Source organism: Manis pentadactyla, chromosome 9 (genome assembly GCF_030020395.1).
Source record: "Manis pentadactyla isolate mManPen7 chromosome 9, mManPen7.hap1, whole genome shotgun sequence".
NCBI classification, from domain to species: Eukaryota; Metazoa; Chordata; class Mammalia; order Pholidota; family Manidae; genus Manis; species Manis pentadactyla.
The window spans coordinates 16,162,817-16,184,772 of NC_080027.1; the positions used below are offsets into that span (position 1 = coordinate 16,162,817).

General features: G+C 54.7%; 2 protein-coding genes across 2 annotated transcripts; one reads left to right on the forward strand and one right to left on the reverse strand.

Moving 5' to 3' along the window:
- Nucleotides 1–321: 321 nt before the first annotated feature.
- On the forward strand, nucleotides 322–5,471 carry PTGDR2 (prostaglandin D2 receptor 2). The gene is made up of 2 exons (XM_057507029.1): nucleotides 322–453; nucleotides 2,291–5,471. Exon 2 carries the CDS (start codon nucleotides 2,650–2,652, stop codon nucleotides 3,862–3,864), a length of 1,215 nt encoding a protein of 404 aa, XP_057363012.1. The 5' UTR covers nucleotides 322–453; nucleotides 2,291–2,649; the 3' UTR covers nucleotides 3,865–5,471.
- CCDC86 (coiled-coil domain containing 86) lies at nucleotides 5,339–11,313 on the reverse strand. Its single transcript, XM_036924458.2, has 4 exons — nucleotides 10,478–11,313; nucleotides 8,181–8,310; nucleotides 6,372–6,446; nucleotides 5,339–6,177 (listed from the first exon to the last, which is right to left on the reverse strand). Exons 1-4 carry the CDS (start codon nucleotides 11,227–11,229, stop codon nucleotides 6,058–6,060), a joined length of 1,077 nt encoding a protein of 358 aa, XP_036780353.2. The 5' UTR covers nucleotides 11,230–11,313; the 3' UTR covers nucleotides 5,339–6,057.
- Between the last annotated feature and the right edge of the window lie 10,643 nt (nucleotides 11,314–21,956).

Consider the following 21,956-nt stretch of genomic DNA (forward strand, 5'->3'; position numbering starts at 1 on the left):
AGCTGGAGGAGGTTCTTCTCTGAGGATTGTGGGGTCAGGAGAGGGCAGCCCAGGGCAGTGGACAGATGGACAAGACATCCTCTTCCTCATGCATTTCCCCTACACACCGGTCGCCTCAAAGGCACCCAGGCACCCTCCTCCGCCCTCATGCACCTACTTTTGCAGTCTCCTTTGTAAAGGGGGAGGGGTGAGCAGGGGCTGCCACAGTTACATCCCTTCTCCATTGATGGACATCAATGTCGCTTGAACTCCAGTGTGTCAACTCACTCTCCCGCTGTCCCCGCCTCCTGCCACCCCACCCACGCCTGAACATGTACACACACTCTAGGGCTGACAGCTATTTCCTCCTTCAGCCTCACTCCCCTGCCTCTCCCCGCCCGGGACCTCCTGTCTAGCTGCTGCCAGGAGCTGGCTGCCTCCAGAGCTGGGATCCTGTGCTCTCTCTGTGCCCAGGTAAGGAGGCCAAGACCCAGGGCTGGGCAGCCTTCGTGCCCTCTCTGGACCCACAGAGAAGGCAAGTTTACCTAGGATGAGAGCTGGGATGTCAGAGGGTTGGGTTTTCCAAAGACTGGAGGGGCCATGCTACTCAGAGCAGGGACGGGCTACAGTTTCTCAGGCATCACCTAGATGCCAGGCACAGTGGGGACCATTACGGCTTCTCTTTCCTGACTCGTGAGCAAACTGGGTGACAGGAGTACATGAGCAGTCTTAGGGTGACTGACCAAGTTCACCGGCCAGAAGTCAGGAAGCTGCGATTCAAACCAAGGTCTCTGACTCCAAAAGCTTACGTTTTCTGCCCCTACCTCCCTACCAAAACAGCACCCTAATTGCTGGGTTCCCTGAGAATCCTCGGAGGTGGGAGGCCAAGTCCATGCAGCCAGAGGGACCAGTCTGGTTGGGTCCCAGGGTGCATGAGGATTGTGCTCCCTAAGACTCCCCATGGGACTGAGACAGGACTTCACTGGCCTGAAGGGAATGTTTCAGGGCAGAGTGGGGACGGCACTCTTCTGTCTGCTGGAAGCAGAGTCCCAGCTGCGCCACTGCAGCAGAGGAATGTTGGGCAAGTTGCTGTGCTTTTCTGGACCTCAGTTTTCTCTTCTAAAAAATGGGGCTTCATTGGGCCTGTGCCAGCGTAATTGCTGTGCAGACTCTAAAGCTTAGGAAGTAGGAGCCTTCTCTGGGAGCACGGGCCTGACCACTCCAACCCACCTACCCGGCGATCCCTAGCTGCAAGGGGCTCACCTGCCAGCGTAATTCTAGTTGATGGCCTGAGACCGCACCCTGCAAAGGACTGTGGTCCCTGGAGAAGGTGTGGATTTTCTCATTCTAACCAACAGGGCTTCCCCTGGGAAGAGAAGTACTGAGAAGCCCCACCGCCTTCCTGCTCTTTTTCCTCCATCACCTCTTGCTTAGAAGTAGAGGAAAGGGAATAGGTGGAGGGATAAACTGTTGCTACTTCACATGTCTGTGTTTGGGTGGATTTGGGCAAGTTATGTGAACACTTGAGTCTCAGCTTCCTCACCTGTAAAATGGGATGGAGAGAAATGCTAGCACCTTTCTTCCACAGCCATGAGCTAGAGGGCTCCTCTGTAAAGGACCCGCCACCGTACTTGGGGCTTGGGGGAGCCCAGGACAATCTGAGATCCCACCACCTGCTGCCTGTCCCCGACCTCCTGCAGGCTGCCCCCACCCCATCCCCTCAGCCCTCACTGATCTCCACCAGCTGCACATCAGATGGTCTTGGGGTCCTGATGAGGCTGTGGGTGTACACATCAGGGTGTCTGCACATGGGCCAGAGGCTGGCTTCTCCAGCGCTTACCCGAGTAGTTGCTCAATAAATAGCCTTTGAGAATGCCTGAGTGAGTGAATAAATGAATGAATGTCCCAGCTGGCCCTGGGCTGGGGAGAGGTCTTTTGGTCCTACTGGGCTTCCAGAGCTCCAGCCTCGTAGTTCCTCCTGACCAGCTCTCTGCGTGCTCTTATCTTATTTCCTTTCCAACTATCAGAGGAGGGGCCAGCTTCACTGTTCAAGGTTAACACACCCCACAAGTTTGAGGGCACCACTTGAGAGCAAAGGGCCAAGAGGAGAATCTGCAGAGAGGCAAGGTGTCAGGGTGCTGTGGGTGGGCATCCCTTCAAGGCACAGACTCCTCCTTCCATGCCCATCCCCCAGGCCAGCTGAACTCTCTGCCCTTTAGGTGGGGTGTTGCTGGGGCCCCAGCACTCCGGGGACTGGGAAAAGGAGTCCTGCAGGGCCTGATCTTGTTCCTATTTCTCCGTGTGATCTTAGGCCATCTGTTTCATAATAATCACCAAGACACTGCTGGAGGCTTCTTCCTTTGCCAGGCTCTGGTCTAAATGCTTATATACAATAACCCAGTTAACTCTCCCAACACCCTTGTGAGCCAGGCCCTGTTATAAGGCACATACATCCATGTGACAGAGGAGGAAGTCCGTCCAGGAAGGCCAAGTGGCTTGTCCACGCTTGCAGACAGCGGGTGTAGGCTGGGATGATTCCCCCTCTTTACTGCCCTGGCTCAACTTCGCTGATGTCCAGAGGCCCCATCGGTAGCATTCCATCTCCTGGGCGGGTCCCCTGCCGCCCCTGCGCTGCCCACCTCTGCGCCTCCTCTCCACCGCAGAGCCACCATGTCGGCTAATGTCACGACGACGCTGCTCTGCCCCCTGCTGGAGCAGATGCGCCAGCTGCAAAGCCACCGGAACTCCAGCGTCCGCTACATGGACTACGCGTCGGTAGTGCTGCACGGGCTGGCCGGGCTGCTGGGCCTTCTGGAGAACGGGCTCATTCTCTTTGTGGTGGGCTGCCGCATGCGCCAGACCGTGGTCACCACCTGGGTGCTGCACCTGGCGCTGTCCGACCTGCTGGCCACTGCCTCGCTGCCCTTCTTCACCTACTTCCTGGCCGTGGGCCACTCGTGGGAGCTGGGCACCACCTTCTGCAAGCTGCACTCCTCCATCTTCTTCCTCAACATGTTCGCCAGCGGCTTCCTGCTCAGTGCCATCAGCCTGGACCGCTGCTTGCGGGTGGTGCGGCCCGTGTGGGCGCAGAACCACCGCACGGCAGCTGCGGCCCACAGGGTCTGCCTGGTGCTCTGGGCCCTGGCCGTGCTCAACACGGTGCCCTACTTCGTGTTTCGGGACACCATCCGGAGGCTGGACGGGCGCACCATGTGCTACTACAACGTCCTGCTGCTGAACCCCGGGCCCGACCGCGACGCCACGTGCAATGTGCGCCACGTGGCCCTGGCCGTCAGCAAGTTCCTGGTGGCCTTCGTTGTGCCGTTGGCGATCATCGCCTCGAGCCACGCGGCAGTGAGCGCGCAGCTGCGCCACCGTGGTTGCCGGCGGCCCAACCGCTTCGTGCGCCTGGTGGCGGCCGTGGTGGTGGCCTTCGCGCTCTGCTGGGGCCCCTACCACGTGTTCAGCCTGCTGGAGGCGCGGGCGCACGCGGACGCGGCGCTGCGGCCGCTCACGTGGCGCGGACTTCCCCTGGTCACCAGTCTGGCCTTCCTCAACAGCGTGGTAAACCCGCTGCTCTACGTGCTCACCTGCCCCGACGTGCTGCACAAGCTGCGGCGCTCGCTGCGCAGCGTGCTGGAGTCCGTGCTGGTGGACGACAGCGAGCTGGGCGGGGCGGGCAGCCGCCGCCGCCGCGCCTCTTCCAGCACCTCTCCGGCCGCGGCAGCGCCGCTCGGCAGCGGCCGCGGGCTCCCCGCGCTCCGGCCTGCGCGCCTGTTCCGCTGGCTGCCAGGCGTCCGCGCCGCGTCCCCGCAGAGGGGCCGGGCGCGCTCCCAGGACGAGAGGGGCCCCCTGAACGCGGCGCTGGACACCACCTCAGGCTAGGAGCGCGGCCCGGGACCGCCCGGCCCGGGCTGGGGCCTTTCTTCGGGAGGCACAGGCCGGGCAGCGGCGCAGAGCACAGACGCGGGGGGCCCTGGCACTGAACTGTAGCTACCTCGTCTGTTCGGGTCAGGACGCAGGAATCTGCATTGTAAAGTGCCCCGCGTGACTCAGAGAACCTTTTGCAGACTCCAAGTGAGTTAAGAGTGCTTCCCAAACAACTGTGCCAGTCACGTAGGGATCCTGGTAAAGTGCGGTCTGCGTTGGCGGGTAGTCAGGGTGCCGACATTCTGCTATCCTAATGAGCTCCCAGGAAATCAGAGCTGCTGCGGCCCACGCACCACACGTGGAGTGACACCGTGTTAAAATCCTAAGACTTTCCACATCGGCATAATGGCTCCCCAAGGCACACAGGACCCATTTCTCTGGAACTTAATTTTACCAGATGATGGGGTGGGGGCGGGGGCATACTTGAAGCCAGTGATGTATTTTTGGAATAGAAAAGTGAGAGGGAAGGTTTGGGAAGACTGCTCCAATCTGATCTTTTCATTTTAGTCATCTAGCCAATGCTTACTGAGCCAGGCACCGTTCCCAGTCTGGAGGGGTTAGGTTCTATTAGCCCGTTTTTGCCTTTGAGCAAAGGCAGGCACAGGGAGGTTAGGTAACTTGCCCGAAGTATAGAGTCTGCACGCTAACCATTAAACCTTACACGCTAAATTACTACTTAGTAAGTGAACGAATGCCCCTGGCATACCTAAGTTACTTAAGACAGTAACTGCACAGGAGCCCCCCTCTCTACCCTTCTGACCCAGCATTACCCCCAAATATTCATAAGGTGGAAAAAGCAAGGGAGGCCACGGTCAAATGTTTGGGAAACCTGGGCTAAACAAAGTGCAACATGCACCTTTACTGGGTCATCAGTCTAGTATTTGAATATGCACGGCAGCCTCCGAGCCCACAGCACATGGCAGTTCCTAGCTGGTCTGACACCTGTGCAGCCATGCTGTTCTACGGGATGCCCTGTGAGCAATGCTGCCAATCCCAAGACCTTGGCAACCCCACCTCCCAACCACACAGGGGCTGGGCAGCTGTCACTTCCAGTTGGTCTGCCATCTGTCATTGCACTTCCAGTCTACCATGTCTATTCCTGTATCCACCATGGACTTGAGTACGAGGACTGCTGTAGTTAGTGCTGCATCCAGGGCCCGGTGCAGAGCTGGTAAAATGTTCGGTGGATGATGGTCAGTGGAAGAGTAGGAGAAACTCTTGAGATCTTGGTCTCTGTTCCTTGTACCAGCCATCCCCAGGCTGGGGTCTGTGAAGCCTGCGCTGGCTGTTTACTCTCAGTGCTGGGCAGGTCCCGGCCCAACAGATGTCCAGCAAACCCAACAGCAGATGCCATATTAGCACCTCACCCCTGCTCCTTCCTGCACCTCCCCAGCTTTATTCACAGCACTTTTTGCCACCTGACACACAATATATTTTACTTGTTTATTATTTTCTCCACCAGAATGAAAGCTCCTTGAGGGCAGGGACTTTGGTCTGTATTCCCTGGTACCTAGAATTTTGCCTGTACACAGCAGGTGTAAATAAATATTTTTCTTGTAGAATGGAAGGCATGAATTAATCAGCTCTTTGGGGCTTCTGCATAGTCTGGTAGAGAAAGAGGGAGCTAGGGAGAAACCTTGCTTCTTGCAGCCTCCCCACCTTAATCTTCAGTGTTGAAAAGTGGAGTGGAGTTGGGTTTGCTGGATGACAGGGTCAGCGGGGTGCAGAGAACCCAAAGTGGCCTTTGGGAAGGTGTGGAGGGAACTGATTGCTGACTGCTAGCCTCCTGGCCGGGGTTGGGCCCAGGACCTTGAGACAGAAAACACCCATTTTGGGGAGTCACCCTCCAGTGGCCACTTCCCTAAGGAACCAGAAGAATTTACTCTTGGTTTGAAGGCACTTGGAGGAGAGGGAAGGAGAGAGGGGTTGCGGAGCCTCTTCCCTCCCCCAGTCTCTCCAGGTTGCAGGCTCCCTCTGGGACCTGCCAGCTGCCCAAGAGCCCTCCAAAGCCCAGAGTCCTGCCTGGGGTGGGGCCCCTATTTTAGAGCCACGGAGTTGGGGGGCTGGGTCTGGCACATGGGTGTAACCAGTGGCCTGCAGTGTCAGATATGGTGTTTGGTCACAGAAGGCCTCTGGGCTGTCCTGAGCTCAGATCTTGGCTGCTGGACGCTGGGGTGGCTGCTTCTGCAGCAGGGCCAGGGTATCCCGCTTCTCAATGGAGCGAAGCTGCTTCTTCTTTGCCCGCTTGAGCTTGGCAGGGTTTCGGATCTGGGGGTGGTGTGAGAAGTAGCATTAGAGGGGCTGTAGTCCCTGCTCTGTTCCCTGGGGAGAGGGAGGCTACCCATCAGGGGCCTGGGATCACAGTGGGAGGCTGGGGGCTGTGAGGCAGGGGTGCAGAGGCAGCTGGGATGCAATGCCCCGCTGGGCCATGGTTCAGGTCCCCTAAGCAGGGCAACACTCACCACTTGGACGACCTCTGCCTTGCGCTCATTCTCTAGGCGGCGTTTGAGATTCTCGGCACGGCGCCGTTTCTTCTCCTGGACCACACAGGGGAAGGGGATTTGGGTCTGGGAGCTGAGGAAGCCCCGTTCTCTCAGGCCCCAGAGGAGTGCGAGCTGGCAGAATTCCCAGGGAGGGGAAAGGCCCTCTCATCCAGGCTCCAGGTTGTTGCTGGTGGTGTGTGGGTGGAGGGCCAGCAAGGGGCAATGCCTGTGCCCACGGAACGAGAGGCCCACTGTGGTGGGCAGTTCCTGACTCCAGCAGAGAAGGTGGGCACCTAGCCAGGCAGCTGAGGGCAGGGGCTTAGACGGGAGGACCAGGGGGGTAAGACACGGGTGGCTCTCCACCTGGACACCCAGGCACTGCAGACCACGGCCCCCTGCACACTCCCTCAGTGACTGCCAGGTGGGGATGGCCAGGCTGGCCCTTTCCCCCATTCCCACCCATGGTCTCCTGCCCTCTCCCTAAAGCCCGTGTGCCCCTAGAATGCAAGGCTGGGCGGGCTGGGAGGGTGGAGGCTGCAGAGAATAGGCTCCCCGTGGTTTGAGTCCCGACCCTGCTACTTCCTAAATGGGTTGTTTAGTTGTTTAGGCCCAGCTGTTTAACCTCTCTGGGCCTCAGCCCCCCATCTTTGAAGCGAAGATGATTATATCAGATTGTTCTGCGGAAGACATGAATGAACACGTGTGGTGCTTGCAATGGTACCCAGATCACCGAACACTTAGAAGACGAATCTAGCTGGAGTCCGTCTTGGGAATGGGGAGCCCAGTGCTTTCTGGCTATGCTGAGGGCTGTGCCTGCTGGGGCCAGGGCAGGGAGGTGGGCTGCGGGGCTGCTGCCTGCTCAGGGCCTCTCTTGGCTTTGGCAACTCAGGGTAGCAGAGGTGTCCTGGGCCCCTCGCGAGAAAAGAGAAGTGACTTGGGCTCCAAGAGTCGGGGACAGCCTGGGCTGGGCAGGGGCACTTCTGAGGGCACGGTGACAAGAAGGCTGTCTTACCCAAGAGGGAGCCAGGACTGCACAGGAAGTGAGATAAGGCCTCAGCACGGCATCAGTCATACTGTCTGCAGGGCCTCGGCCACCAGCCGAGCCAGGGCAACTTGAAGCAGGGGACATATGACCCAGTGACTGGCCCAGGCCCCGCCCTCAGCAGCCAGGCTGAAGTATCTGACTCCTTCTGTGCCCTGGGATCCCTAGGCAAGTGACACCCCCGTGATAACTGGGTCCTGGTGGGGTGGCCCCTGACCGATGCCACCACCTTGCTTTCTCTGCATGCTGTCTGCCGGGGCTTCCTGCAGTTGGGAGAGGCGGGCACGAACCTCTGCTGGGCATTTGGGCCCTGGGGTGAGTATCAGGGTAAGAACTGGAGGAAGTGTGTGGCAGCTATCCTTCCTTGGAGAATGATGGCAACAATACCAGCGATAAGGCTTTCCCACCCGAAAGCCTCTCCCATCTGCGCAGGGGCCCCCAATCTTATCTCACTGAATGCTCCTATCACCAGTGAGGGCCACTGGGGGCTCTGTCCTAGGCCTGCTCCTCATCCTTGAGCCTCTAGATGTCCCACTAGGCCTCCTGACCCTGGGGTCCCAGGCTGAACTTCTGCTACTGGCCAGGTTCCCCGCCTCTCGCAGGCCGTCAGGCTTGAGAACGCCTCTTGGCCAAGTCAGCCACTCTCTGGGCCCAGGCGGGAGCTTCCCCCGGCCCCAGCCCTATCACATCGGACCCCAGCTCAGCGCCACGAGCTCCCGCCTCAGCTCGGCGGGCCGGCCCCTCACCTGCCGGCGCCTCTCCCTCTCCTCCTCCAGGTGCCGGGCAAAGTCCTTGGCCAGCTTCCTCTCCTGCCGGTCCTTCATCTTCCGCTGCCAGGATGTGCGCAGGGGCTTGTCCTGAACCATTTGGGAGAACCTGGATGGGGGACAGTGGGTGCTCGTGGGGTGTGTGGGGTGCAAACACGCCCTCTCCTCTCAGCTCCCAGCTCTGGGTCTTCTTCCCCAGAACCCAGTTAGAGTACCAGTCCCCAGCACCTTTCTGCTTGCAGGGCACCTGACCCTCCAGGTCTGCTGGGGCAAGAATGGGCCCCCGACATGCTGGCTGCCACTTTATAAGCTCTGGTTTGTGCCTCCGAGCGGGGTACTCTTGTTCTCTCCATTTTACGGAGGAGCTCACTAAGGCTCAGAGGTTAAATAATCGTTCGAAGCCTCCATTTTCCCAGCGAAGTTGGCCTGGGCATTAATGCTTCTGGAGATGGGGCTCATTTCCTCCAGGAACCTTTTTATTTTAGAACAGCTCGAATGGTTACAGCTCTCTGTTCTCGGTAATGATTCAGAATCTCTGTCCTTAGTAGGACGAACATGACAGTGGAGTGGCTTTAGAGGATATCGGGCAAGCTCCTGGTATCAGTTTGAGAGTGATATTACAGTCATCGGAGAAACAAGATATCTCTGTAAGAGTGCATAGCAAGGATGCACGGGGGGAATGATGTATCTGGGATATGTGTAAATAACATGTAAGTAGGCTGTAAAATATTCCAGGTAAAACAAAAAACAAGAAAAAAAATGTCAAGGGGCAAGATGAAGCTAGCTAGACTAGTAAAATGTTGAGAACAGCTGAGGCTGGTGATGAGAACGTGGACGCTCATGAAACCATGCTCTCCCTTGGCCTCCTTGAACTATTTGACGCCTGTCTGGGTGAACCACAGGCCTTTTCGCCTTGACATACCCTCTCAGAGTGGCCTTTTTGCCTCCCCCACCGATTTCCTAACTTCCCAAAGAGCCCCTGTTCATCCATGTCCATTATATGGTGCCCCAAACGATTACACAGGTCAGCAGTCCTGCCCCAGCCTCAAAGGCTATGATGTACGTGGGGCAAAGCCCACTCCCATCCATGGGGAAGAGTTAATACCATTCTCCGAGGCTTTCTCCTCCCCTTCTTGCTCACATGGGAGTCTGGCCCACAAAGCCTGGACCAGAACCCCAGGCCTGTCCACTGCAGCCTGGTTTTGCCCTCCTCCCCACCCTCTGCTTGCCTGTGACTCGGCACACCCCTCACTGCTCCTCTCCCCGCTCTACGCCACCGCAAGGGCCTGCTGATGAAGACCTGGCCTCCTAAGCACAGACCAGGGCTGCAGCATGGACTTCCTCTGTACCCCAAAGTGAGATACAGGAAACCGAAAGAGACAAGGCAGTGGGAACCTGGCCACACACAGAGCCACAGGACACAATGCTGCATCTTTCTGCCAGGCAGAACCTTCTGTAACAGTGGAAATGCTATTTACACTGTCCAGTAAAGCAGCCACTAGGCACACTGACTGTTGTGCACCTGAAATGTGGCTGGTGTGACTGAGGAACTTAAGTTTTAACTTCACTTTATTTTAATCAGTTTCAATTAAATAGCTGGTGGTTAAGGTACTGAGGCAGGGCAGTTCAAGATCACTGGTTTTACTTGGAGATGGAAGGGAGGCCTGGGCTCCAACGCCTGACCTGTGTGATGAGCAAGGTGGCCTCTCTGAGTCTCAGCACATTCCATGCTAAATGGAGACCAGAAAGGTTCCCACCCCAGAGGGTGGAGGGAGGATTACTGGAGACACAGCTTGAGCATCACTTAGGACAGCGCTTTGCAGACAGGTGTGCTCCATAAACACTACCCTGAAGAGAAGGGAGGCGGCACACCAAGGGATCCCTGTATAGTCAGTGCTTGGTAATACTTTCCACTATGATGGAAAATAAGTAACAGATAATAGTGGGGAAAGACCTTGCTGCTTCTTATCAAGTAATGGCTGGTTTACTTGCCTCTGCCTCAGACAGAGGAATAATGCCTGCTGAATGAATACACAAATGAGGTGCTATAGGAGAGGTTCACAGGGACTGGAGAGGGAAAACGACGCATGAATAACCTTGAAGGATTTGGTCTCAGCCTCCATGGGATCCCAGGGCATTTTACCATTCTGACCATAATTAGCTGTTGGTGTGAGACTCCCACTCATGTGAGCTCTAGCCCACCCAGCGGCTGTCTCCAGGTTGCCCAGGCGCCCCCACCACAGGGAACCCCAGCCCTGCCCGGCTGTACCCTTTACCTCTTCTTGGAGCGGTCCTTCCACACCCGGCCCGACTTGGGCTTTCCCTTCGGGATTTCAGGAACCTCCTCCTTCAACTTCTTGGACGCAGGGGCCTGGGCTGAAGAACCTTTTTTCTTCTTTGCTCCGAAGCCGCTTTTCACCGTTTCCCCGGCCGGAGGTGGTTTGCTTGGCTCCTGCTGACTCTGAGGGGAGTCGGGTGGCTGAGGTGTCAACTCCTGTAGTGGCCGCGACGGCTCCGGACCCGGTGCTTGCTGACCGGCGAAAGGCTCTGGGGATACGGGGCCCGGCTGCAGCTGATGTTGAGGGGACCCCGGGGCCAGCTCCTCACTCTGCGCCAACTCCGAGTCCTGTTCTATTCGGCCCTGGGAGACCTTTGGTGACTCCCCACACGGCTTTGGCTGACACCGGGGGGACTCTGGACTCCACTCCGGCTGTCTTCGGGAAGACTCCTGGTCTAAATATTGCTGAAGCTGGGGGTACCCTGGGCCCGGCTCTGGCTCCCTTCTGGGGGACCCCAAGCCTGCACCCTGCAGCAGACTAGGTGACCCAGGGCCTGCGTCTGCTTGGCGTCGGGGGAACTCCAGGTCGGGTTGCCTCACACTCCAAGGAGACGCGGGTTCCCTCGTTTCTTCTGTGTTTGACTCGAGCTCCGCAAGGGCCAGTTTTGCCCGCGACACTGAGGTGGGGCTCTCGGGGGATTCAGGCTTTAGGCCTTCCAGCCGCCGGCTGCGCCTCAGCGGTGTATCCATGGCCCGGCCTGAAAGTTTTCAGATCCCAAACCACGTGTAGCCTCCGCAGCCGCCTCGGATTCCACCGGCGCTGTTCTATGACGTCAGAAATGCGTGGCAGGAGGGCTGGTGCCGGGTCGGCCATGTTCGTGACGGGCGGAGAGGCGGGGTCGACAGCCCGAGCGGGCTGGGCTTCCGGGCGCAGGCGCAAAGTGCTCTGGCTCGTTCAGTTTACGCTCGAGCTAGTCCTAGCTTGGGATTTGCGTTTACCTCTCCTGCAAACGGTCTCCCCGGGAGGAAAGAGGGCATGCAGGCAGAGATGGGAAGGGGGGGCCTTTTCTGGGAGAAAAGAGGGTTGGAAAAAGGTCCGGGGAGCCCATAGGCAAGGCTGGATGGAAGCTTGCCGCTGTCTCACGCCTTGCAATTGGACAGGGGTCCCACCCTCTTTGGGTCGGCTGTCTCTTTTGTAATGTGGGTGACTTGTACTAGCTTAGCGTTTCTAAAATGATCCTGTCGGACTACTGCTACTGCCAGAGTAGATCGCGGAGGTGGGAGATCTCTTAAATTTTGAGTTACATGTTAAATGTAACCCTTGCTTTCTAATCTCCCATCCCACCGTTAGTATCACATCGATGACTCTCCCTTTTCCACGTTTATGCATGAAGTGAAAATACCTGGTAGGACGCACCACCTTTGCCCTGTGGCACACCGGGGCCCCCAGCCACACTGCACACCCTGCAGGTCCCCCTCTGCCTCTGTTCTAGAAACGGATTGGATTGTCTCAGCTCCCTTTCAGCCAAGACGGTGTTCCTTGACCCAGTGTGTGAACTCTTCCCCCCTCCTTTGTGTGAGACCCAAGGTGGAGCTTAGGCTCACGCACATCATGACTCTTAGGGAGGGGCACCTTGGAAGTTGTCTAACTTTCCCAGTGTTATTTTTAGAACTGTGGTGGTGGTGGTGGTGGCGGTGGCTGGGGGCAAGGCAGGGGGCAGGCAGGGAGAGAGGGCTGGCATGGTCACAGTAGAAAGCAAAGGAGTCCCAAGGTGACTATCGTACCAGGCTTTTCTGAATAATTCAGGAAGGGACGGTCCCCAAGGATCCTAGGACCCTTGTCCGGCTGTCCTGGTGGCTTCTTTTAGAAACCGTTGTTTATCCAGCTGAGGGGCTGTGAGGGCCTGGGAAGCTGCCCAGGAATGCTCAGGAGGCAGAGAAGGCAGGCCAGGGCAGATATCCAGGGGCCTCAGTGCTGAGCACAGCGCCGCCTGCTGAGTCATTGTGCCGACTCTGGAGCAGGAGTGAAGAGGGTCAGATGGGACCCAGGGAGTGTTGGCTGCTGACCCTGGCGAGAGGAGAAAACCCAGACCAAGGCTCCCGGAGGGTGGAAGAGTGGACAGAGAATCCCTTAGCACCTGTCGCCTCTCGGCTGCTGCCACAGAGCATCCAAAATGCATCCTGATGAGTTCAGCCTGTTGTGATCACCTCCCGAAGGGTAAGGTGAGGGCATAGCTTCTCCTTGGTCCCTCCAGGTCATCAGAAATAGGCGCACCCCTCGGCTGTAGGCATGGGCCAGTCCCTGCCTTCCTGGCTCCTCTCTAAGACTCTGTCGGCCGGCTTAGTGGCCTCAGGTTCCCAGGCCGAGGAAGGCCCCACAGGGTCTCAGCGCCCCTGCCCAGCTGTACAGTTCGGACCCCTCGTCACCCAGCTCTCCCAGCCCTGAAGCCTTGGCCCCCTAAATTCCCTGCTCCAGCCCGGACGCCCCAGTGGCCTGCCATTTGGAGCCAAGCCTGGCAAGGGTTATATTCCCCGGGCTGCTGGAGGAGACTTCTGTGCCCCACTGCTGTGGCCCTGCTCAGGTCCCTGGGCTTCCTGAGCCCCTGTCCTCAGCAGGAGGGATCCCTGTCATATGCTGACTAGCTTGTTTCCTGTGCTGCTTAAAGTGCTTCTGTCGCCACCCTGAGGGGGTTGCGAGGGGGGCATGTTTTACAGACATCCCTCCAGTCAGTGTGGTGACAGTCAACCGAGGCATCAAGCGAACTCGGACCCAGACTCCTCCACTTCCTCCTGAGCTCAGTTTGTCATCACAAATGGTGTGCAGGGGCCCAGGGGAGACTTCTGATTTTTTCAGACAAGCCTGGTGTGGAGTCACCAATGGGACTCCTTTGCTTTCTCCAGAGACCATCCAGCCTCCTTGCCCAACCCCCTGTCGGGGCAGATGCTGAGAGGAGATCTCTAGCGTCCCCCAGAGGCTCCCAGAGGTCTATGAAGGCACCCTCGTCATGAACCCTCTTTTGGTGCCTTCCCTCAGTTTCCCACTCCTTATAGGGGCTTGCTGGGGTCATTTTCCTTGTCTCAGAGTCGGCTGTGGAGGAACACAGCCTAAAACCTGGAAGCAAGCAATTCCTGGGCCAGGCAGTCCTTCCAGAGCTGTAGATGTACAAACCCATTTAATCCTCACAGCAGCCCTGTGAGGCAGGTGCTGTTGTCAGGAATCCCATTTTGCAGATAAAGAAACTGAGGCACAGAGAGGCTGGGACACTTGTAAAGGTCACACAACAAATAAGTGGTGGAAATGGGATCCACACCAAGCTGTTTGCAGAATGACAACTCTTTTTTTTATTAAAGTATCACTGATAAATAATCTCATGATGGTTTCACATAACACAGTGGTTTCAACATTCACCAATATTGTCAAGTCGCCATCCCCTCTATTGCAGTCACTGTCTATCAGCGTAGTGAGATGGTATAGAGTCATTGTCTTCTCCGTGCTGTACTACTGTCCCTGTGACCTACTTATACAGTGATTGTGAATTCTAGAGCCTCTTAATCCTCTTCTCCCTCCCCATCCACCCTCCCCAACCCCTTCCCTTTGGTAACCGCTAGTCCCTTCTTGGAGTCTGTGAGTCTCCCGCTATTTTGTTCCTTCAGTTTTGCTTTGTTGTTATACTCCACAAATGAGTGAAATCATTTGATATTTGTCTTTCTCCACCTGGCTTATTTCATTGAGCATAATACCTTCTAGATCTATCCATGTTGTTGCAAATGGGAGGATTTCTTTTCTTTTTATGGCTGAATAGTACTCCATTGTATATATGTACCACATCTTCTTTATCCATTCATCTACTGATGGACACTTAGGTTGCTTCCATATCTTGGCTTTTGTAAATAGTACAGCAATAAACTGAGGGATAAATATGTCATTTTGAATCAGAGATCTTGTTTTCTTCAGGTAAATTCCTAGGAGTGGAATTACTGGGCCAAATGGTATTTCTATTTTCAGTTTTTGGGAACCTCCATATTACTTTCCACAATTGTTGAACCAATTTACATTCCCACCAACAGTGTAGGAGGGTTCCCCTTTCTCCACATCCTCACCAGCATTTGTTGTTTCTTGTCTTTTGGATATTGGCCATCCTAACTGGTGTGAGGTGATATCTCATTGAGAACCACACTCTTCAGAGTAAATATTTTTATTTAGGTAATGAAACCAAGGCACAGAGAGGCTAAGGGGCTCACTCAAAGTCACACAGCTATGCATGAGAGCTGGGATTATGGTTCCAGAGCATGCTCAGCTGCCTTGCACCTGCCCCTCATGTGGGTCTGCCTGTTGGTTCCTCACACTGATCCTGGTCTGGGCTCTGGGAGATGCTGGGTGCCATGTAGCCCCACTGGTTGGCTGTGCACACCAGGCAGAGAGTGCTGAATTGGCTATACCCAGCTTATTCACGTTATCTGAGATCTGTTGACTGAAGGAAACTGTGCCTCCACAGACAACCAAGATTCAGATCAGGTGTTCTCTGAGCCTTTGATACTCCATCCGGCCAGGGCGCAACAGTCCCCAGATATCAGAGTCCTATAGCCCCTCAGCACCGAGATCAGAGGTGGCCAGGGAAGGGTCCTGGCAGTCACCAGCAGCACTGACTGAACACATACAAGGTGCTGGGCCTCTCCTGGTTGCTCCTTAATCCCCAGAGCACCAGCGCAGGAGGGTGATTGCCTGCCAGGCACAGTGCTCCATAAGCATTTGCTGACTTACCAGTTATGCTCGCTACAACCCTCTTGGGCAGGGATCAACACCCCCGGTTTGAGACAAGGAAATCCAAGCCTGGGAGAGGCTGTGACTTGGTGCAGGGTGACATATGGAAAAGTGCAAAATGCATGGCTGGTTCTGGACCTTGGGGCTTCCTGACCCCAAACCCCAGCCCTCACTCTCACATCCAGCCGGCCCAGGTTTGGGACACGGGGACCAAAGGTGTGTAAGGACTTCCACAGTCTGGGGGCTGCACCTGGTAACTGGGATGTGGCTGAGTGTGGCTGGAGTGAGTGCAGCAGGACCCTGGCGAGGCTGTGGTGTTACTGGGCAGGGGCTGCTCTGCTTTTCGTTGGGCACGTGGGTCTCAGCTGCCTTCCACTCAGAGGTCTCTCAAATATTTGAAGACAGTTTTCCTGTAGATTCCTCAAAATTGTCTTTTATCTGGGCCAGACAATTCCTGCAACTCCAGCTCATCCTCCTAGGACAACACAATAATCTTTGGGGAAGACACTGGTTCTCTGCAAATCTTCCAGAATGTGGTGCCTACAGCTCCACCAGATACCCAGGGCTGACTGCCCCACAGACAGCTGAGGGCTTGGTCATTTCCCTACTCCGTGATTCCTGTTAGTGTGGCCGGGTCCCTATCCTCTTCCCAGTGGTGAACCACCTGTGACATCCTCAGCCTGCTTCCAGCTGCATGCCCCGACCCTGGGCAGAGCTGTCGGCCCTTCTGGGCAAGGCTTTGTCCTTTGGCCCTGCTGAATTTGGTCTGATCTCTCTGGAGACCCGGCTCTCCTACTTCAGTATTTGCTCCCCTCTTCCTTTGCACGTGTGAACAGCTGCTTATGGGTACCTTGAATCAGGCTCTATTGAAACCATGCAGCCAGAGAAGGGTTATCTCATCAGTTCTTGTCTGAGTGCTTATCACAGAGGTTGTCTTTTCTCTCTGTTCCTGACAGCCTGCAGTGAGTTTCAGATCCTCAGGGGGAGGGAGCAGGGACCTCAGCAGAGGGGTGAGGGGGAGGGCAGAGTGGAACCTGGGATCCCTGGTGCGGGGCCTCCTAGCTGTCCCCATACAGCATTGCCAAGCTGGCTGGAGTGGGAAGGGACTTCTGTCCAAAGCCCTTGTGCACCTGCATGGCTTATCTCCTGATTCCTTCATAGCACCTGTTGGCTTAGCTGAGACAGGAAGGGGCAGACTTTCTCCCACTGGAAGATGAGACCTCATTCCCCTCCCTGAGCCCTCCCCGGCCTTCCCAGCGTGTTTCCCCTGCCCCGGTTGGGCTGAGGAAGGGGTGTGGGTGGGCTGGGGAATGAACACCTGTGCCAGGTGTAAGGTAGTTACTCCAAGAAAGGGGGTATGGCACCTCACACCCACCTCACCCACCCCTTAGTGTGTCCCACGGCAACATTTCTCAAACTCAGGTAAGCATCAGAATCCTGTGGAGGGCATGTTAAAACAGATTTCTGGGCTCTAAATCCAGAAACTATGATTCAGTCAGTCTGCATGGGCCTGGGATCCTGCATTTCTACACGCTCCCAAGTGGCGCTGTGGCTGGCCAGGACCACACTTTGAGGAGCAGAGTCCTGTGCGAGGGAGTCAGCGATGCACGCAGTGAGGTCTGCTCCACCTTCCCCCAGACAGGGCTGAGTTCACTGCCATCCCATCCTTTCCTTATTCACCAGACAGTTATTGACTGTTAGTCTCTGAGAGGCACTGGGGGCACAGCAGGGACAGGGCAGTTGTGGTCCGTGCCTTCTCTGGGCACAGATACTAACCCTTGAATTTCAAAACTGTCCTTTGAGGAAGGCTGAGCAGGGTTGTTTCCCCTCTCTTACAGATGAGGGCATAGCATCATAGGGAGGTCTGTGACTTGATGAAAACCACACACGTGACGTGACAGAACTTGAACTCAGGACTCAGCTCATCCTGGCAGGAGCCCTCTCAGCTTCACGGTGTTGGATGTGGGTGGCAGAGCTACAGACCCTGGACACGTGTCAATGGGTGACAGCTGGGGTCTTCAACCTTGTGTTTGGGAGGAGAGCTTGACAGAGACAGGCAAGCACTCCCATGCCCCTCGCCCCCACCCCCCACTACTCTCAGTTCCCAAGACCTAGAAAAACTACAGAGCTTCACAGGGAGTCACTTCCTCTGCTCGCCCACCCTCTCCTCTCATTTCCCCCAACATTTGGCTCCTCTCCAGCTCTGGCTCTGGCTCCGTGCCCTGGCTGCCCCAGTGATGTCGGCTCCCCCCATCAACGTGGTGGCCTCATCTCCATGGCAACTCCCGGACACCTTGCCTTGGTGGCTGGGGAGCAAATTACGAAGCCCCGTTTCCTGCCTGAAGCTCCCTGGTTAGAGGGTGGGAATCTGCTGGTCCTGCTGCAGGGAAATCTCTGCTGTCTCCGCCTCTGCACACCCCAGCCATGGGTGAAACCAGCCGCAGATCTGCCCGAGCTGACGCCTTGAATGCAGCAGTGAGAGATAAGGCTTCCCTGAGTCAACAGTTTTGCTTCTCTTTTCTTCTCACAGAGCTTCCGACCCTCAAGCTCCCCACATGCAGGACGGAGCAGCTGCCCCGAGCCCACAGAATCAGCCCCGCCCATTCTTCTGGATCTCACACCCGAGGCTTGCTCTGCCGAGGACTGTTACAGAAACAAACAGATCATTTCCTCCGAGAGGTTCCTTCAGATGTTTACAGACTTAAAAGCATTTTGTTTATGGTAAATTTTAAGGATGATATTGGTGAGAAGACATTCTATTGCAGTGGATTAAAAAACCACCAAAACATACTCATTCCACGGGAAGTTTGGATGACAGGTATTCTATCCAGAGTGGCTCCCAAGCATGTAGAGCATTTGCAGGAATTATCTCATCTAATGCTCATGGCAGCCCCTGGGGCAGTTGTTAACTTGCGCCTTGTTTTCTGGCGGTGAAGGAACCTGTCCAGGAACAGACAACCGGGAAAAGGCAGAGAAAATATTTGCACCCAGGACTCTGCCTTCAACGTGTATGCACCTTCCCCCGCCCCCGCCTCTGTGGCTTAAGGCATTCCACCTAAATCAGGAATAAGTAATTCATTTAGCCTACTTTCTATTCTTTAGAAATAAGCCCCAAGGCAGAAATTTCAGGTCACTAAGAAACTATGCCTCCCATACAAAGCAGGGGCTGGTCAATCAAAGGGTTATCCTGCTGCTCTTTTATCTTCTGTTCAAAATGAAATGTTATATAACATGCAGATATTATCGCTCTGCTTGCATGGTTTCAGCTCTCTGCCTGTGAGGTGGCTGTGCGTAGATCTAGATACTGTGCTGTTTTTTGGAAATAAGATACAGAAGGTGTAGGAGATTGCATTTTCTAAAGTTGGCTGCAATGGTTATCTCCCATCCACGTGCTCTTCCTCCAACGTGAGCTTGACACCCCTTCCCTTGCAGTGGGGTCTGTGTTCCCTCCACCCCCAAAGCTGGGTGGGCCTTTGTGATTGCCTTGGCTGAAAGAGTATGGCAGAACTGTTGCCATGTGACTTCTGAGGCCAGAACATAAGAATACTATGGGTTTCTGCCTGCCTTTCACGGGCTGTTCATTCTTGGAGCTCGGCCCCCATGTTGTGAGGAAGCCCAAATCACCCACGTGGCGACCACATGGAGTAGCCATTAAAGGTGCTCCAGCTGACAGCCCAGCTGAGGCACCAGCTGGCAACAAGAGCATCTGCCAGCATGAGCAAGGATGCTTCCAGCTAATTCTACCCCCACCACTTGTCAGGCATTTCCGACTTTGAAACTTCCAAGCACAAATCACGGAGCACAGACAACCTCTCCCCATTATGCTCTGTCTAAATTCTGCACCGCAGAAACTGTGAGCAAAATAAAATGGTTATTTTACACCACGAAGTTTTGAGGTTGTCAGTTACAGTTCTACAGGAAGAGTAACTGAAACAGAAGGGATTTGCTGACATTCACGAGTCTGTTTCAAAGGGTAAGTATTGTGGCCTTTTTTGCACCCTCTTTGGGGGCAGATGCGATTGGCAGGGATGGTGCCCAATGACAGCCCTGTGACTTCATGAAAGGCAGATGGATGGGCAAACCCTTACTTGTTCTCTGATCATAATATATTAATATATTTTATTTGGTTACTTGTTTATTACTTCCCACTGACTAAAATGGCAGTTCCCAATGGACAGGATATTTTCCCTGTTTGGTTTGTACTGTATTCCCAGAGTCCAGACTTGTACTTGGTACTCAATAGTTGCCTAATAAATGATTATTGAGTGAGTGAGTGAATGAAGAGGAAACATCAAGTGGGTACAGTTTTTGAAACTGATTTTTCAAGAGAAGTTTGTTACCATTACTGTGTTCTAGGTATTGTGATAATATAAAATTATTTTCATATTGACAATTGCAAGCTCAATTTGTGGTGGGAATTCCTTGAGAATCATAGCAGATAATAGAATAGAGAAGAGAATAATAGTTAAAGAATAGTTTAAAAAGTTAGGAGTTAATAGTTAAGACTAGTTAAGAGTCCCAAACTTTTCTTGAGATTAAAGAAAAAGCATCATTTAATATACAGTGATTGGTAGGGGAAGTTCAGTCTATACCAATGAGTTTGTTCAAGGAATTTGTTTCTGGACACCCTCTCAGAGGATCTCAGATCAGTCAACAAATAAGAATACATTCAAGCAGCCTTTCTCTGTTGTCTGGGAGTGTGCTGGGTGTCATGGGGACCACGGACTAGACTGGGACACTGCCCTTAATCTATGTTGGGTTTGAGTGTGTAAGTCAGCCTGCCTAGTAAGACAGGCAAGGCCCAGGGGTCAAACCAAATGGGTTTCACCAGCCGAGTTCCTGAGAGGGAGGGAACGTGAGAGAGGACTTCTCGGCAGGTGCAGTGGGCACCTGCCCCAGGCACTGACTCAGAGGGACCCTGACCACCACAGCCATTTCTCAGAACCCTGCTGCCTGTTAACTCAGGCTTCCACTTGTAGATTCTTCCCGAGCTGGTGGAAAGGAAACTGGTGCTTCTTTTGCCAAAATAAATACTCTTAACCAGGTAATCAGCAAGTGCATTTCCTCCTCAGCACTGGCCCCAGTCCGTGGGTATTTTTGCGGTGTGCATTGCCAATGGCCGTGTCTGCTGGCCTGTCTGGCCCTGAGACCAGCCAGCTGGCAGCCCGTTGTGGGTGGCCAGGCAGCCTAGATTCTGAAACCAAATAGGCTGTTTACAGAGAGTAAATCGTGAACATCTAAAAACAAGTGGTAACCATACTTACAGTGAGACTGTTAGGATCCCCCAGCGTGTCACCTCTGCCATTTGTAACTGAGTGAGTAATGTACCAGGTTTTGAGAGCAGAACCAGTAGAGAAAAGACAATTTCAAATAAACTGTGGTTCTATTTTGTGCACGTAATACATCTCCATACTGACCATAAAGGAAAAGGGTTGTGGTTTTTATTAATGAGGAAAGGATTCCTTCCCATCCTTTGAAGGTAACATTAAAGACATACTGGAAGATGATTAATTCAAAGCCAAATTTTTAGTCTGCCCTACATGCCCAAGTGTTTCTGATCTGGCCGCACGGTCCTGTTGGTGAGGTGGTTAATAATACATGTGGAATAATTTAAGAACCTTCCAGAGGCCATGATTAGTGCCTGCAGTCAGGGTGACCACCCCTGGAAGGGTGGGTGTCAGTGGTGTGTCTGTCTTGACTTTCCTGGCTGTTCCGTCCCTGACCAGTTCTGCTCCATTCTGTAAGGAATCATCTTTCTGGGGGGAGCCTTCAGCAGAGGTGACCCCACTGGGACCAGTGACCTCAGCAGGTGCTCAAGTTTAGTGCTTGGTGCCACACCACCACCTGGTGGCCTTTCAGCACATGCCTCGGGCTTTCTGTCTGTCGAGAGTGACTTCCCCATCACCTACCATCATGGCCCATGATGTGTCATCCAAACGGGAGCTTTGGTCTAGGCGGGGCGCCTGGACGGCGGGTGCAGACTTGATCTAGGACATACGGTCACTCTACTGTGGTCCCCCCAGGTGCTGGGGTGCATGCTGCAATCTGTGTCACGTGACCGAGATGTGTACAGGAAGCGATGCTCTTCTGAGTGTCTGTCAGTAGATCAATAGGACTCTGTCTCCTCCAGGGCGAGGTATCTGGCTCTGGAGTCAGATAGGCTTAGCTGCGTGTTTGGGGGTAGTCACTTTACCTCTCTGAGCCTTAGTTTCCTTGTGTGAAATGGCGTGAATGTTGGCACCTATGTCAGTGTGGGGTGAGGATAGACTGAGCTGCCAGTGTGAAGACCTCTGACGGGCTGGCACACAGTGCTGGTGCACGATGCCCCAGCCTTGGCAGTGACATCATCAGTCCCTGGATCCATTAGAAGTTGCTGACATCACACACATACACACACGCTCATTCACTCACACGGGTGTACTTTTCAGATACAAAATAGTGAGCTGAACAAACCCTGGGTCTGTTTTATGGAAGGATTTGGGGCATGAATCTTTAGGGTAAGACCTAGCCTCTACCTCTTCTGCAGGGACAGGACTTCGGGGGTGCCCAAAGCTTCTCCTCGGGGATCTGCTGGGAGATGAGGGGTCCCTGTGGCCTGCAGGCCTCACGTTACAGGCCGGGACTGCAGCAACAGTGGTGGTGGGCTGGCCTGGTGTCCTGACACATAGGGGATGAGCTGGTGAAGCCCCTTGCCAAGGTGAGCTGTTGTAACCAT

What these genes read in the sequence shown, in the direction of transcription:
- PTGDR2 (XM_057507029.1), top strand. Translation starts at nt 2,650, where the DNA reads ATGTCGGCTAATGTCACGACGACGCTGCTCTGCCCCCTGCTGGAGCAG.
- CCDC86 (XM_036924458.2), bottom strand. Translation starts at nt 11,229, where the DNA reads ATGGATACACCGCTGAGGCGCAGCCGGCGGCTGGAAGGCCTAAAGCCT. An exon ending in AGAGGGAGAGGCGCCGGCAG is followed by an intron (nt 6,447 to 8,180) that starts GTGAGGGGCCGG and finishes TGTGTGGTCCAG; the next exon opens with GAGAAGAAACGGCGCCGTGC. An exon ending in AGGCAGAGGTCGTCCAAGTG is followed by an intron (nt 6,178 to 6,371) that starts GTGAGTGTTGCC and finishes CACCACCCCCAG; the next exon opens with ATCCGAAACCCTGCCAAGCT.